The 14,905-nt window shown below is 51.1% G+C and overlaps 2 protein-coding genes across 2 annotated transcripts; both read left to right on the plus strand.

The window, feature by feature from the left end:
• Positions 1-9,135: 9,135 nt before the first annotated feature.
• LOC100908206 (E3 ubiquitin-protein ligase synoviolin) lies at positions 9,136-11,059 on the plus strand. The gene is made up of 6 exons (XM_018638111.1): positions 9,136-9,256; positions 9,420-9,669; positions 9,862-10,143; positions 10,259-10,420; positions 10,566-10,720; positions 10,873-11,059. Exons 2-6 carry the CDS (start codon positions 9,436-9,438, stop codon positions 11,057-11,059), a joined length of 1,020 nt encoding a protein of 339 aa, XP_018493627.1. The 5' UTR covers positions 9,136-9,256; positions 9,420-9,435.
• Positions 11,060-11,206: 147 nt separating this feature from the next.
• Positions 11,207-12,385, plus strand: LOC114828635 (E3 ubiquitin-protein ligase synoviolin A-like). The gene is made up of 2 exons (XM_029110468.1): positions 11,207-11,624; positions 11,721-12,385. Exons 1-2 carry the CDS (start codon positions 11,207-11,209, stop codon positions 12,383-12,385), a joined length of 1,083 nt encoding a protein of 360 aa, XP_028966301.1.
• Positions 12,386-14,905: the final 2,520 nt, after the last annotated feature.

The following is a 14,905-nucleotide window of genomic DNA, read 5'->3' on the forward strand; positions in this document are numbered from 1 at the left end:
GAAGTTGACTTTTCCCGTCGTCTTGAGCTTCATGCGGATGAGTCCTCCGGGAAGCACTCGGGGGGGGCGGAGCTTGGGACGACAACCCGAGTGTTTGTTCGTGTGTTTCGGCTTCCCGTGTTACTTTCATCGGATGGTGTATGAAGCGCTCGATGCCGGATTCGGCGCGTTTTTTCATGATTCAAGAGAAAGTAGTTCCAGTTCTCACAATGGATTGAATCAGAGTGAACCATGTGGTATATGTGCTACGGCGCGTCGATGAAGAATAGATTGGAGGAAAAGAGAAGGAAGAAAAAAGTGAACTTCGATTGATCTATCATTTCTAGAGCTGTGTCAACATTGTGTCGAGTACCACACAGGTGGTTGGTCGGATTCCCAGCTCCGGTCACCGAAAAGTGGCTTCAATGGAGGCGAGGAAGAGAATGCGGAGGCTACGACTTTCCGTAATTAAATTCATGCCGAAAACTGAATTCACAGACTTGGACGAAGACTCGACCTTGCAGTCGTCGTGCCTTTTCGCTTTTGCTTGCTCTAGCGACAAAAAAGGCAAGAATTCGACAGTGATTAGAAAGTGGACAGGGGAGAAACCGCCTCCACAAAAGGTTCTTCGTCGATTGTGGAAGCTTCGTTTGACTGTGAACCTCCACGGCAGGGCCGGTTTCGCGCATATATTTTCGCGCTGTATTCGTCCCCGCGAAACTTTGATTGTATTCTAATCAGGAAGCTAGAGAAAGCTCTGATTGTGTTTGCCTCCGTTACTGCACCGCACCCCACACTCATTGGAGAGAAAGCGGGAAAAGGTCTCTTATCTTCGCCGTCGCTTCAGGGGGGACTTCGGCTGGGATTCCACATGTTTACAATTTTTGAGGCGATTCATCTGGAACATCTATTATGTCCTCTCGATGCGATTCTGGAACTGACAAGTACTCGCTTTCCGTCTCCGCGCAGAAAGGCGGTCGGACGATCAGCCAGACCGGCAGGCGAGCGAACGGGCGAACCATTGAGCCGGTGTGAGCGGGTGGACGGGCAAGCGAATGTCGCGTTGCGGTTTCCTAACGGAGGGCAAAGGGTTTCCTATTGCGAGAAATGACTCTTGTCCGGACCTGGATCTAGTTACAGTGGACCGCTAAGCGTTTCCTTAAACAGTGAGCAGCAGGTCGTTCGCTCGTTCTTTCGGTCGGTCGCCGCCCGCTCGAAAAATATATTCTGTTGTAACGGAGCTCCGAAGTCACGACCGATGTTTCTTGTTCATAACCGGGAAAAACACGCTCAAACAAGGTACGAGGAAAGCGTAATGTCCAGAAGCTTTGGAAGGCTCGCTCTTCAAAAACATTAGGGCGGAAAGTATCCGAGAACTATCACGTTTCTCTCGCTCTTTTTCCTGTCCGCGGATGTTCAAGTCGGATCAGACGGAAGCGAGGAAGGAGAAAGCGAGCGAGTGAGCCTTCCAAGACACAATTCATCCTCACTCAGTGGTAAAGCCAAGGATATCGTTACCGTGGCGACTTCCTCCGAATGTCACCCAGACCTCTTATCCATTCTATTTTCGAAAACACTTTCGAGAGGTTTCTGTGCCAGACGCGTATGAGAGCCTCTTCTTAGCATAGGTGTATGCTTTTTGAATGATGCTCGAGAGACCGTGGATATTCCCGCTCCAGCGCGCAGATTCTTCGAGGCAATGATAAGTAAATGGTCAAATATTAGCCAATTTATCCGGCTCAGCTTCCGCGGTTGCCTCTCTCGGAATTCCTCTCGTCGGAGGTTCCGATACCGTCCCCATTTCCGATCTGAAATATCCAGAGAAAAGGGGTCTAGCTAACAAGGGAGTTTCCCGTCAACTGGACCTCGATGACCAAGAAACAATGCGAATCCGGTGTGCTCTTTATAGTGAGAGCCTTGGAGGAGAGGCAGCAGCAGTAGCTCAGTCGTCCATCGATGACTCAGTAGAGCGCTATCTCCGTGTGCCCGTACATCAAGCGGTTATCTACGATGAGGATTCGGAATTCGATGTTTCCGCGAGCCGACTGAATCCGCCGCCGTTCAGGGAAATCCGACTCAAGTTTCCAAGAGACTCACATGCCTTGACGGACACGACCGGTCCGACCTGAGGCGACACGCATAATTCCCACTAAGAATAAATTATCCGATATAAATAAATAGAAGGCTCACTCGGGGGAGCATTTCCATGAACCGAGAAGACAAGTAAGACCGGAGAACCGTTCTCCCGGTAGATCACTGACTCCTATCTGTATCCGCGCACGTGCTCGCGAATATATCCGACAAGGATCAACCGCATGACAGAAGGTGATTGAATAGCTCTCATCCGAAATTCACATTTCGCGCAGCGCTCGCTCGTGAGATATGGACTCCGCAGGGATATCGGGATGACTTGCGTGCGCGGGTCTCGATTTCAGCGGATTGTCCGACGAATCCGAGTTGAGATGAAACTTCTTGATTTCAACTTACGTTCTTGACGTGGGACGCGCACGACGTCGTATTTGAAGGGAACCACCGACGTTGAGACTTCGACAATGTCACTACCCGGGTCAGGATAATCGGAGAGACGTTAAGTTCACACTTTATCCGTTGGGGCAAATGCACGCACAGCACTCGACGGGAATTTTCGTTGATGACAACACACAGAGCAGAAAACCGGCGAACACTTGACGATGCACTTGCCAACAGACTGATTTCTTGGAGATTTTTTTCGTCAGAGAAAAAAACTCAAGGGAGTGAAGATTATACTGTTGAGGGGGTGGATAGCGAGCATGAAAATCGTGGATACGGTAGATGTCGGGACAATTAAAAATGTGCTCGGTGGTGGAGAAGTGCTTTGAGAGAAAACATTGGACCGCCGAGCGCGATCCTCTCCCGGTGCTGATCGGCGCCGCTCTGAGCTGCTGTACTATAGACACACAGATGGATGAATAGAAGCAAGGCGAGCGAGTGAGTGAAGCAGGGAGCCAGCCAACCAACAAGCGAGGGACCACAGGCAGTCGTCACAAGGGGCGCCACTGAACTAACCAACCGGCTCGCTGGATCGACAGCAAACCGGGCACGCAGACCGGCCGGCAGATCAACAACACTGTACCATACTCTGTTAGTTTTCTGAGAGGGTAGAAACATCACTCGACGCACAAACAAAAGGAGCATGGTGACAGCTTACGGGGAGCTCAGCGAGTTCTTGACTTACGACGGGCCATTCTCTGCGCGGCATGTCTCGCGGCCACCACCATATTTTGGAAATCGTGCCATGTCGCCCTCTTGTTGGGATTCTCATCGAAGGAATAGTAATGGGATCGGATACGAACTTGGGAACGGTTGGAGACTGAGATTCTGGGGTGCTCGACTCCGGATCATTCTCCGAATTATTCGAATTGTATCGATCTGCCGTTGACTCCATTCGAAGCATCTTGCGCCAGTCTCAACATGCTGTGCAGAAACGGAATACGCGACGGAAAGCTCAGAACGGAATAATCGACTTTGACGCTTCAATCGATTCCTCGAATCTATTTCAGGATTTTTTTTGTAATAGACGCCGCTGAGAAGCTTTTACTTAGCTAGCTGAGCTCATTAGGAGAGAGCACGCGACAAGTCCACCAGCTTGACGTGAAATCTCCGACATTTTAACATCTATCGCATTTACATCGACTATCAGAATAGAATATTGGTCGGACCAGATCTCTTGGAGATCCTCATGTCCCGGACACCCAGAAAGACGGTTGAAAGAATTCTATCTTGATGAGCTCGATGCAATACGAACCCAACAGCGAAAGTATAGGGGTGCGTTCAGCTATGGAGGTCGTCGCGGGATTTTGCGTGCCCTCAGCGAGGTTGAAACTTCCGTAGTCGGTCACCGGTCGGGCAAACGCTCCGGCTATCTGGAGTTAAGCCGCGCAGAGAATCCGTTGAGAGGCTTCGAAGCTCTATACTCCGCGGATGACACAACTCTTCTGCTCTCAGATGCCCACCGACTGGATCTTCGGGCTTCAGCGTATTCTTCCTGTCTAAATCGATGGATGCGCACGAACGGATGGGTTTGAACTTCCCCAAAACCGACTTTATACTTCATCTTCTCTTATAAACGATCCCGAGACTTCGATGTGCGAATCTGCAACGTCTCGTGCGGAGGACCCATGCCTTGTCAATGCGACGCCATTGAGGGCGTATCGCACCATGGATTTCCCGGACTGATCATCCAAGCCGATCCCAATTCCAAGCAACACAGCGATTGGCTGTGCGGGAACCTCCACAGAGGACTGGCTGCCTTGCCAGAGAACGTTCTGGTTTTCTGGTTATCGACTTCGAGCTTTCTCTGTATCCCTCCCCACTTAAATCACACATCTACAAGTTACCGATCTTAGGCGGAGCTGCGAGAACATCATGTAGTCTCTGGTGTCGTCGAATGGAGAGTAATCTCATGTTTGGCGCTACGCCCCCGTTCCACACGTTGCCTCACCTAATAATGAAAATTAGCCCCGCCGCGCCGTACTCCATGCTGAGCCGTTGGAGCTATACGATTGCGCAACGGTGTGTTGGCGTATTTTTGAAATGTAAGAAATCATCAGATGAGAATAAAGGTTGCGACTGCCGTTATACATGCTTTTATAATTGCCCACAAAGAAATACGGATATAATTGAACGAGAAGCTTTCGTACTGCCCGCCAGTATAAGTACGCGACAAATCTTTTCCGTTGTCGGCCGCCTACGTTCAGCTGTAGTGACCGAAGAGGAGGTTCTCGGCAAAGTCTCAAGTTTTTCTATTGTGCTTAACGATGCTACCAAACGCGTTGAACGAATAGTGATACTCTCCATGGAAGTACTCATCAATAGTGATTCCCGAAGATTCCCGAGGGAGATTCCGAAGGTTGCGAAGTGATCGGGAATGATTTTGGTCCCGAAAATCCCACGCGTTCGCAGCTACACTCCATGAAGGTCGACTCGAAGCGCCCTCCCGAGAACATTTGAGAATAATGCCCGTCTATATTTTTTTCTCCCTGTCGTCTCTAGAAGAGCTCCGAATGTCCGCGGTAGCATGCGCCGGCGCGAATCCGCTGACATGTAAGGCATACCGGGGAAGGTGTGTCTCAACGATCGACAGATCCTCGTTCTAACTCCGTGCACGAAGCTCTCCTTCACAGTGTCGTCTAAGTAGCGCTCTGTTGCGGTCGACACCGCGTTCTACTTTCATCGGTCTCTTACTGGAATATTCCCTCGCTTATCAGAAGAATTAAAATTAAATTCTCCTCCGTGGGAATGACTCCCTCCTCTGACTTCGCTGTGAAATCTGCTGAGCAGCTGTTCTAATCCATTGTCAGCCGGGGTTTTAATTGTTATATTTGCAACGTCTGAAAACAAACAAACATCGTTTATCGCAGCGTAGCTCTTCGTTCCTCGAGTGAAGTCGACAAGTTTACGGTCCCCGGGAACCTTCCCTTGTTTAAGTAGTTGTTCCCCAGCTCCACTGATCCTATTTCCTCGTTTTGAGCGAGGTCCGAAGCTGCAGCGACCCGACGAATAAATCAAACAAATCAGAAAGCCTGCACGTTCCAATGGGAAACGAAGCCGAAAACCTCTCAGGACGGGATGTAGGGCGGTACGTGAGACTCCGTCCACCACACTCAATTTTAGGCTTGACCGAAAGAGCGTGATCCGCATCAACGAATTTCTCGGAGTGGGATCTCATTCGAGGACCCGAATGCCTGGAAGAAGCTTTTCTGAACGGCGTCTTCTGTTTACGGAAACATGAGACAATGAGCAATTTGACTCGATCAAAATCCACTGGATGAAATCTAGCGAGTGGAGTGATCACAACGTTCGGAGACCCGCATTGGAGTCATTCCCGTGTCTGGAATCGCAATTTCGACGAGAAATAATGACCTGGGAAATTTCATCGAATCCGCTAATTTACCGGTTAAGAGGCGCCACACGAAGATAAACCTGTGGAGTGCTTCTTCCAGCTCGGACGGAGATCGCAGAGCTGCAATTTTCGATGGAGCGAGCGTCGCCTATCAGCATCACTTTCAAGGATTCCTGCCTCGTTAGTGCGATGTTCCGAAGACGGTGGCCGCGACATGTCTTCTCGCCCGATCGGTCCCGTAGATTTCGACGTTATTGCATGATGTGATGGGGGCGCAGGGGTCTCGTTGCATACGAAGCGCAGATCATGCGCCATCTCACCAGTACCCGGAACTTATTTTTCCCTGAAAACGGGCTGGTCTGGAGGTGGGACCCCGGCAATCCACAGGTCCAGGACCTGGATCAAAAATGGAGCAAACAACACCCACTGAGCTGGACAGAGCAGGGAAGGGAATGAGCCAGAATCGACTTCATCGCACTGATGGATCTTTGACTGTTCGGGTCAGGGATCGTCATGTTTCACTCTGTCGACTGTGGACTGTGAATGAATCTCTAAGGCCCCGCGTGATCCCAAAGGATTATCGAGACTGAATCCCCGAGGCAGAGGCGAGTAATGATCCCTACCTTAATGTTTGAGCAATCAATGCGCAACTGCATGATATTCGTCTATCTTATCCTTCCGAAGAAAAGCGGAATATTGGCCTGAACTGGAAAATCACCTCCCTTTCTACGGAACGTTCGAGCGTTCCCGTTCATCGTTCGCTTCCACGATGATTCGCAGAATCTTCGTTCATCAGAATCGGTACGATGAGCGCTGCCGACGGTGCCGACCCCACGGGAGGGATTGACAGCCTGGACTCTTGGGGCTCCCCCGAGGACAAGATCGTCCTTTCCAGTGGAATTTCCAGCTCCGCTCGACACGGTACACGCTTCGTCGTCAACAGAGATCTCCTGGATGAGGGTCCGTCATGACGAACCCTATGAGGGCGAGGAAAACATTCGATAGAGAATAGAGAAGCAGTCTGGAATGGAGCATCCCTTGGTTCCTCCGTCTTCTGAAGGTTATTCCAAATTTCCACAGAAGACAACTTGACGAAGGTGGGCTCGACGGAACACGGAACGGAGCCGCGGGACCGTCTATCCGCGATTCCGAATTGCAGCCGATCGGCCCCGCCGACCGATGCGATCTGTTTTGTGAACCAGATATCTCGCTTCGATTTCTGGAAAGAGCGTCTCTAGTCCACACAGTCGTAGCGCACCTCCAGAGCTTATTCGAATGATGATTACAAAAATTCTGATGAACCAAAGAAGCGACAAAATCGACTCCGCATACGAACGGGGAGAAATTATACGGGGGACAATTTTTGAAAGAACGTGATGCACCTTTCGGGAAGCCTGGATTCCGAGAATGTAATTGAGCGGTCACCGCTGACAATGAGGGATATCCTTCTTGACAACGGGATGACATCGAACACCATATCGCTCCCTTTTCACCGTAACGATTGATGCGCTGATTTCGTTTACGTCTTCCTATTTATCCTCGTCCACACATTCAGCACCGGGAACACATGCCGGCTCCTGCGATGGTTCGTAGCGACTCATTTCCGTAGAAATACATAGTCCGAGAAGGAAGGCGCCATCCTCCGGGACCCTCCGATGTCTGAGATGGAACCCTTCGGGATCCGGGATCCCTGTCGAAGATCTTGCGGATGTCAGAGCATCCTTGCCTTATATTCACAGCCGGCCTGCTCTACGTGGAGGTCTGGAGAAGGAGGGCGATTCTCCGGGAGCCTCAGATATCTGGACTAACACTCTCCAGGATCTGGGGTCCTCTCTGATTGTGGGGCGGATCGCGAAGCATCTTAGAATAATTAATAGATGCAAGTCGCAGTCGACCGGCTCCGTAAAAAGTCTGGGAAGGGAGACGCGGATCCTCCGGGACCCTCGAGGATCTGGAACCGCTTTCTTTCGGATCTGGGATCCTCTTTGATATTGCGGCGGATCGCGCAGAAACTTGGGATCACAGTCGCGACTAGCCTGCTCTATGGGAGATTCGGAGAAAGGTGGCGCGATCCTCCCGCAAGGACCCCCTTCCTGAGTCTCCGTCCACTATGACTGACTAACCTTGTGTCAACGTGAGAAAACGATGGATAGTCTGTATGGATATTCTTCTCTTCACCCAACACGGTCCCTTGGGATGACTTCAGAGAAGGACCATCACAAGCCGTGTCAGGAAGAAGTGTTCTCACGGAAATAATCTCCTGAGCGATTTCCAACGGCATATTTGGTACCCGGGAGAAGAAGAGGCTTGTAGGGGACAAATTTTTCGCTCACGAGTCACGAAGAACGATGTCGAGAGTGGAAAATGAAGCAGGAAACACTAGGACAGCACGAGGAAAATTTTCCGGCATCGATCCCTGGGGAAAACTTATCCTAAGCTTAATCTCGGGGTAGCATGCAACGACATCGGCGACCTCAGAACTCTGAAACACAAAAATCTGAATCGATGACCCCTCACCACGAATATATATAAGAGCCTGAGAGCTCAATCGGACGCCGGGCAAAGATCATCGACATCGAGGTGTCCATAATCCGAGTGTCACAAGGGCCAAGTAGCAACATATATCTCTCCTCGACTCGGGATGCTGTTCAACTCATTCATTGGAGCGAGTCGGCCCTAAGACACTTTCTTTGAGTGGCGTATGTTCACACACCATTCAAGAATACGCCGTTCTACCGCTCTTTTGCTTTCTTCTGGGCGCCTGGGTCGGATTCTACCCGGTCGGCCGAGACGATCAAGATCCAGATTGAGACCACGGTGTAATCCAGGAAAAAACGTGGCGGGGTGCGGCAAGGTTCCAGGAGTCAGTCTCAATGAAGTTCTCGTCCAGCCAACCATCTGATCTGACGAATCGGGATGATCCTGACCCTCAGAATCTGACAGCTGTGTGGCGGAGTGATACGAGCGCAGCTGGTCTTTAGAGCAACACCACCATAACAGAGTGCGCTGCTGTTGCGGCTGCTAGTGTGTAAGTGAGTGAGAATTGCAACGTCTAGTGAAAACAAGCAGTCAGCCAATCAGCAAGAAAACTAATTTCAGTGAGACGTGAGCTGTAGAGAGTCGAATAAGTTCCTCGAAGAAATTGGGTCATCGCTGCAGTGTAGTTTCTTAGAAAATATCATTCGGAGGCAAAATTTCGCGTGGCTGAGTGCTATTGAGCTGGTAAGTACACGTCACCCTGTTTCCGATTCCCTTCTCCAAGTGCCCGAATTCTCTCCGTATTGAGCTTGAAATGACTCAATTCTTCCTGGTTACCTCAGAAGTGACGGATACATCCCCCTCAATAAGACCGAAAAATTGAGGACGAAGCAGAAGTGTCAGATTCTTATGACGAAAGTAAGTGAGACCCCGTGCTCCATTACCGTTATTCGATGGTGTGATAAGGGTTGAGAACTTCCCCACCTGGGCGCGGTCTTCCAGAATCCCCATGATTCGTGGAGCCTGACTATCTAGGGAACGGAATCGAGTGTTCTGACTCCGGGTTTCTCTTCTAACGCAGGAATTTCATCGCAGTCATGCCTTCTCTACGTATAGGACAACTCCTCACACTCGGAATCTTCTGCTGTTCCTCACTGACTGTGGGGAATGCCTATCTACAGAAGGGTCAATTCTACCCATCTGTTGTTTACCTCACTAATTCCAGTCCCTCGATGGCTGTTATATACGCACAGGCAGCCGTGATTGTATGGCTCATGGCACAAGCAATGGGGAAGATATTTTTCGGTCAGCTGCGACCGGCAGAACTAGAAGTGAGTACCATTCTATGTTCTGAACACATCTACGTTGCTTTGCCGCGGAACGTCCATACCTTTGAGCGAGTTTCGTACCGAGTAAGGCTCGGTGCCATGGCTTCAGGACTAGGACACGATTTAAGATCGAGGCAGGACCGAAGAGAAGCATCTTCAGAGAAATGGTCTGATTCCGAGGATTCACTCTTGCAGCATTTGTTCGAGCGAGCGTGGTACGCTGTGACGGAGACATGTCTGGCGTTCACGATTTTCCGGGACGATTTCTCGCCGAAGTTTGTGGCGCTCTTCGTCCTCCTCCTAGTCTTGAAAGGGTTCCATTGGCTTTCTGAGGAACGCGTCGACTTCATGGAACGAAGTCCCAACATCTCGTTGTTATTCCACGCACGCGTCTTGAGTCTTCTGTCGCTCCTCAGTTTGCTGGATTACGCATTCGTAAGACACGCATATCATAGTGTTTCCATCAATGGAGCCACGGTGAGTCATTAGCATATCATTCGGAAAGCATAGCAAGGAGATCGGGGGCATTGCTCTCACTCATCAGAGAGGAGTCGAAGGATTTCCCGAGCTCACGACGCCAACTCCCTTGCAGGTACAAATGGTGTTCGGGTTCGAATACGCCATTCTACTGTCGTCGGTGTTATATATTTTCATAAAATACGTCCTGCACTCAATCGATTCACGGGCAGAGACTCAGTGGGAGAATAAAGCAGTCTTCCTACTATACACCGAGCTCATGATGAGCGCATCGAAGGTAAGCGAGCTTCCAAGCGGAGAGAGCCGCCGCTCATCGCTCAGATTCGACTTCGAGACTACTGAATCGCTGAATGAACTGTTGCGCTCTTCAAAGAGGACAATGAATTAGTATCTAGAGATTATAATTCGAACTCGTATTCTAGGTGATGCTGTACGCGACATTCATGGTGGTTATGCTGCGGATCCACCAGTTCCCCCTGTTCGCTATCCGGCCGATGTACCTCAGTGTTCGGGCGCTGAAAAGAGCCTTCAAGGACGTTGTTCTGTCGAGACAAGCGATACACAACATGAACACCCTGTGAGAATCTTGAAGTCGTAGACGACATCAATCTCGAGAAGAACTTTCCCTATCGATTTCGATCTCGCTCCGAGATTCCAAGCGAGGTTTTCTCGCGAGCTTAGCTTCTTGGACATTCACAAGACAGCGATCGATATCCATTTCTTCCCCAGATATCCCGATGCAAGCGAAGAGGAACTGGTTTCCGCAGACAATGTCTGTATCATCTGTCGCGAGGAAATGAGCGGTTCCGGGAACAAGAAATTACCGTGCAATCACATTTTCCATGCAGCGTGCCTACGGAGCTGGTTCCAAAGGCAGCAGACGTGCCCCACTTGTCGGAGCGATGTCCTCAAGTGAGTACCCCTGGCCATAGGGAAAATCTAAGCTATGAAAACCTCAAGCCGCCGGTTTCACCTACTCTAATCGACGCATCGTCCTGAGAACGATTGAGTTCTCGAGAACGGGAAACGTGTCCGATCCCCAAGCTCGTCGGCTCCGTCGTAGATGAGATCATCAGGTTGGGAATTCACTGGAAGCCTTTTCTGCAGTGTCGGACGGTTGAACCGTCGCGCAGCAAACGGACCGCAACGGCAACCAGATGCACCGAACAACCAAGGTCCACCGGGCGCCAACCCCAATGTGAACCCCTATCAGAACCTGCATCAGTATTTGCCCCATGCATTCCTAGCGGCCCATGGCATGTTCAATCCGTTGCAACCACAGCAGCCCCAGCAGCAGCAAGATCGACAGCAGGGGATTCCCCCACAACAAGCTCAGCAAGCCCAGAATGTGCATATACATCATCATCCGCATATTCATCATCAGCATCCAGGAGGACCACAACAGCAGCCACCCGCGGGAGGGAACAACAACGATGCCCAACAAGGAGGTGCTGAGGACCTTAACGGGCAAGCGGAAGCACGTGAGTCCCCATTCCTATTCGAACCCCATTGGCTCTGTCCTCTCTCTTCCCTCTCTTATTCGAGATGATTCAATCTCAATCACTTTCTTCTCTCAGCGCTCAATCAAGGCGGAGCGAACGATGCTGCCGCGCCAGGATCCTCAACGCAGAGAGGAGGACCCCGGGTGACGCTATCGAGGCCACCGCCACCCCCATTCTTCTTGATGCCGCCGGTATTCGTGCCGCCACCGCCTCCCATAATTCCACCAGGTTTGAACCTATCGGCGCTCTCTGACGAAGAGTTGCGTGCGATGGAGGGGAACGATCGAAGTGCAGTCGAGGCCCGAATAGAAAATTTGAGGACAATTCAAATCCTGCTAGATGCTGCAGTAGTGATGATGGGCCAGAACAACGCGATGTGGAGAGCGTCGCAGCAAGCCTCGGCACAGACGGCCGGTCCACAAACGCCAGGCGTTCCCCCTGCTCCATCTCCGTCAGATGCCGCGACGGCCCCGCCCTCGTCGACGGCCGCTGCGGGAGCACCGACGAATAACTCCGCTCCCTCGACGACTCCGAACGGCGTGGCTAACGGAGCAGTGTCTTCGGGGCCCACGGTCAACGCTGAGCAGACGCCCCAGGGGGGTGACGGCGCTGAAGAAGCGGCCGAGGCTAAGGCCTCGACCTCGAACGGCTCTGCGCCGTCGGCAGTGAGTGAGCTAGAAGCGAGGGAAATACGGAGACGTCGCTTGGAAAAGTTGGCCGGAGAGCGAGCGCAAGAATGAGTCGAGAGTTCAATAAAATAGTCAACCAAAAAGATAGTGAACACGTCAACTTGACCCGGTACATCCATGAGAGTAATAGTATATTTTTGTGCGTTTACAAACACCACTGTGAATCATTCTGAATCGTTACGTGCTGCATCGTCAACGGCCGCCTGATGGGCAATCAATGACGGCCGCTCGCTATTTCGGCTCACTCAGTGGACGAAGCTCGATTTAGTGCACTCATCGCCGGATAATCCCCCGGAATGCAGATCTGGATTCGACGAAGCGCTCCTCATCAGCTGGAGACATCAGAAAAGAAGCTCAAGCCTCTCCGCTGATCGAGTTGAGAGAGGAGAAGAAGATATCATCTCGCTCCCATCAGCTCGGACCACGATGACACTCTAATAGGCGAGCGTCGCGATTGAGCTGCAGCGAAGAGACTCGCGAGCAGCAACATCAGATGATTTTGTCGCCTATCCGGTTAGCCCTCGTCCACGAGTAATACGCATCCGAGACCCGAGATAGGGATTCGTGGAAGAGCCGACCACTCGCCGTTTCCCTCAACCCGGTAATATGTTTCGAGTAGGCTTGGGAGCCTACTCCCGCGTCCAGCCGATAAACAAACCCAGATAGAGAGATCCCTTGCTGAGTTGATCACGATATCTGAGTTCGTAAAATGCCGCGACCTTTCGACGCGACCTCTTGGTGGGGCTCGCGCGAACGAGTGAGAGCAATGTTTCGTTGGGAGAATGTTGCAGGGAACGCCACAAGACTAGGGAATCATTGTGGTTCAACCAACTCACTGCGTTAATTAGTCTTCGCAATAGATATGAGGTGTTGGAAGATGATGTAAACGAGAGAACTAATCCGCCACGAGCTCCAAATGACGAGCACAAGTGTCAAAAGCGTGAGGGGTTAACTCGATGTATATTCTTTGTTATATAAAAGAGAGTATCGAACGCCACTTGTTCTCATTCCCTCTTTTTTGCCCGGGGGGCCGTCCTCCGGCAAAACGGAAAACCATCCCGAATCAATGCCGCGCGTGCGTTTTTAGATGAACGACATTGCGATGTAGGCGGCTGGAGTACGCTCCGTGCGGTAACGTCGGGTAATGAATACTCGTACGTAGCATGAAGGGAGCGTGTCCGCCGAATGATGCGCGGTGGAATCTATGATCGTGATTCTTGGCCAGAAATTTGTACCTATTTCATGGCTTTGTTCGAAATTCATGGAGCGGGCAACTGGATTCCTTGTTCCTCGTTCGTGTTACAACTTGCATCCGATCGCTTTCTCTAATGAGAGTGCTCCGCTAGAGTCGTGTGGTTTTCGATGAAGCCCTCATTGCCTGAATGTCGAAAAAACCGTGTTTTTTTTCGTTCCGATGGAAGTCGGCTAGCGGTCCCGGGTGTTTCGTAAATCGTTTTCGATAACCCGTTCCCGCCCGATCGCGAGCACGAGTCTCGATTCCGTTCAGAATGATCTTAGCAAAAAAAATTTCGCCTTCCCCCTGTAATCCGTCTGGTCCACCGGGTACTAGCCGCATATGTGACTAGAGATGGGGACTCCACTTCTTCATGAGGGCGATAGGCGCATTCGGCCTGACACCGGAGCTGACTTCATTATTCCCACCGGCCGTACCAGTAGGTGCATAAAAACGCTTCTGATTGGATGGTTCGAGTTCCCGCTTGACAAACAGCGAAGAAATCAGATTAGGCGCGACTCGCTGAGGCATCGATCATTGCGGTCAGACGGACGATTCGCGGTCATTTGATTTCGATGCCGATCCCGCGACCAACTCCGTGTTCTCAGGCCCACGGGCAGCGTCACTACCTTGATTCCATGATTCGGATCCTCGGTAATTTTGGGAAAAACTTCACTCTCAATGTTCCGTCGCGTGCCGAACCTCTATCTCTGAGTCAAGACTTTCCGCAAAGCTTCGCAGCCTAGGCCAATGAGAGTGAAGGTCGACTCGCAATTTTCGAGAGCGACCTTTCTGGAAAGCTCCCCCGGAGCAGTTGTCGAATCGCTCGTTGAGTCTCTCTGCTCCGATCGGCTTTGCAGTGAAACCAGAAGCCGAGTTCGCGTGCTGGCCGCCAGACTTCCGCCAGAGTCCGAGAGCCGCGTGGAGCGTTGATAAATCTTATTGAGCGAATATGCTCGTTTCAAACAAACCCACCGTCGCAGAAGGCACGAGAAGCGAGAGTGTGTCGGCAAAGAGCACAATGTCGAAGGGGGACGCCAAACAAAAGGACGAGGAGAAATCTCTTCTCGCGTAGCTCAACGTTCCCAGCTCCGCTCGTCAGCCGGGTGGCTAGCTGACTGGATTAATCTGATCTCACTGAGCGAACGAGCGAGTGAGAGGAGTGCTTCACACCATCCGCTCAAGTAACATTTTCGCCGACTGTAACGAACTTCATCTCGCCTCCATCACATCCTAATCGGATAGCGTTCTCATGCATGGAGCACGCCTCGATTTGTCCACCTGAAAGCGTTTGAAGTATGACATATTTTAATCGCGAGTCCGCTGCTAGAACTCCG

The sequence above is a fragment of the Galendromus occidentalis genome, unplaced genomic scaffold (genome assembly GCF_000255335.2).
Source record: "Galendromus occidentalis unplaced genomic scaffold, Mocc_1.1 scf7180000076583, whole genome shotgun sequence".
Lineage (NCBI taxonomy): Eukaryota > Metazoa > Arthropoda > Arachnida > Mesostigmata > Phytoseiidae > Galendromus > Galendromus occidentalis.

Excerpts from the sequence above, each read along its gene's own strand:
- LOC100908206 (XM_018638111.1), top strand. The coding sequence starts at position 9,436 with ATGCCTTCTCTACGTATAGGACAACTCCTCACACTCGGAATCTTCTGC. Across the intron at positions 10,144-10,258 it reads TTTCCATCAATGGAGCCACG|GTACAAATGGTGTTCGGGTT; the intron begins GTGAGTCATTAG and ends ACTCCCTTGCAG. Across the intron at positions 10,721-10,872 it reads ATACACAACATGAACACCCT|ATATCCCGATGCAAGCGAAG; the intron begins GTGAGAATCTTG and ends TTTCTTCCCCAG.
- LOC114828635 (XM_029110468.1), top strand. The coding sequence starts at position 11,207 with ATGAGATCATCAGGTTGGGAATTCACTGGAAGCCTTTTCTGCAGTGTC. Across the intron at positions 11,625-11,720 it reads TAACGGGCAAGCGGAAGCAC|CGCTCAATCAAGGCGGAGCG; the intron begins GTGAGTCCCCAT and ends TTCTTCTCTCAG.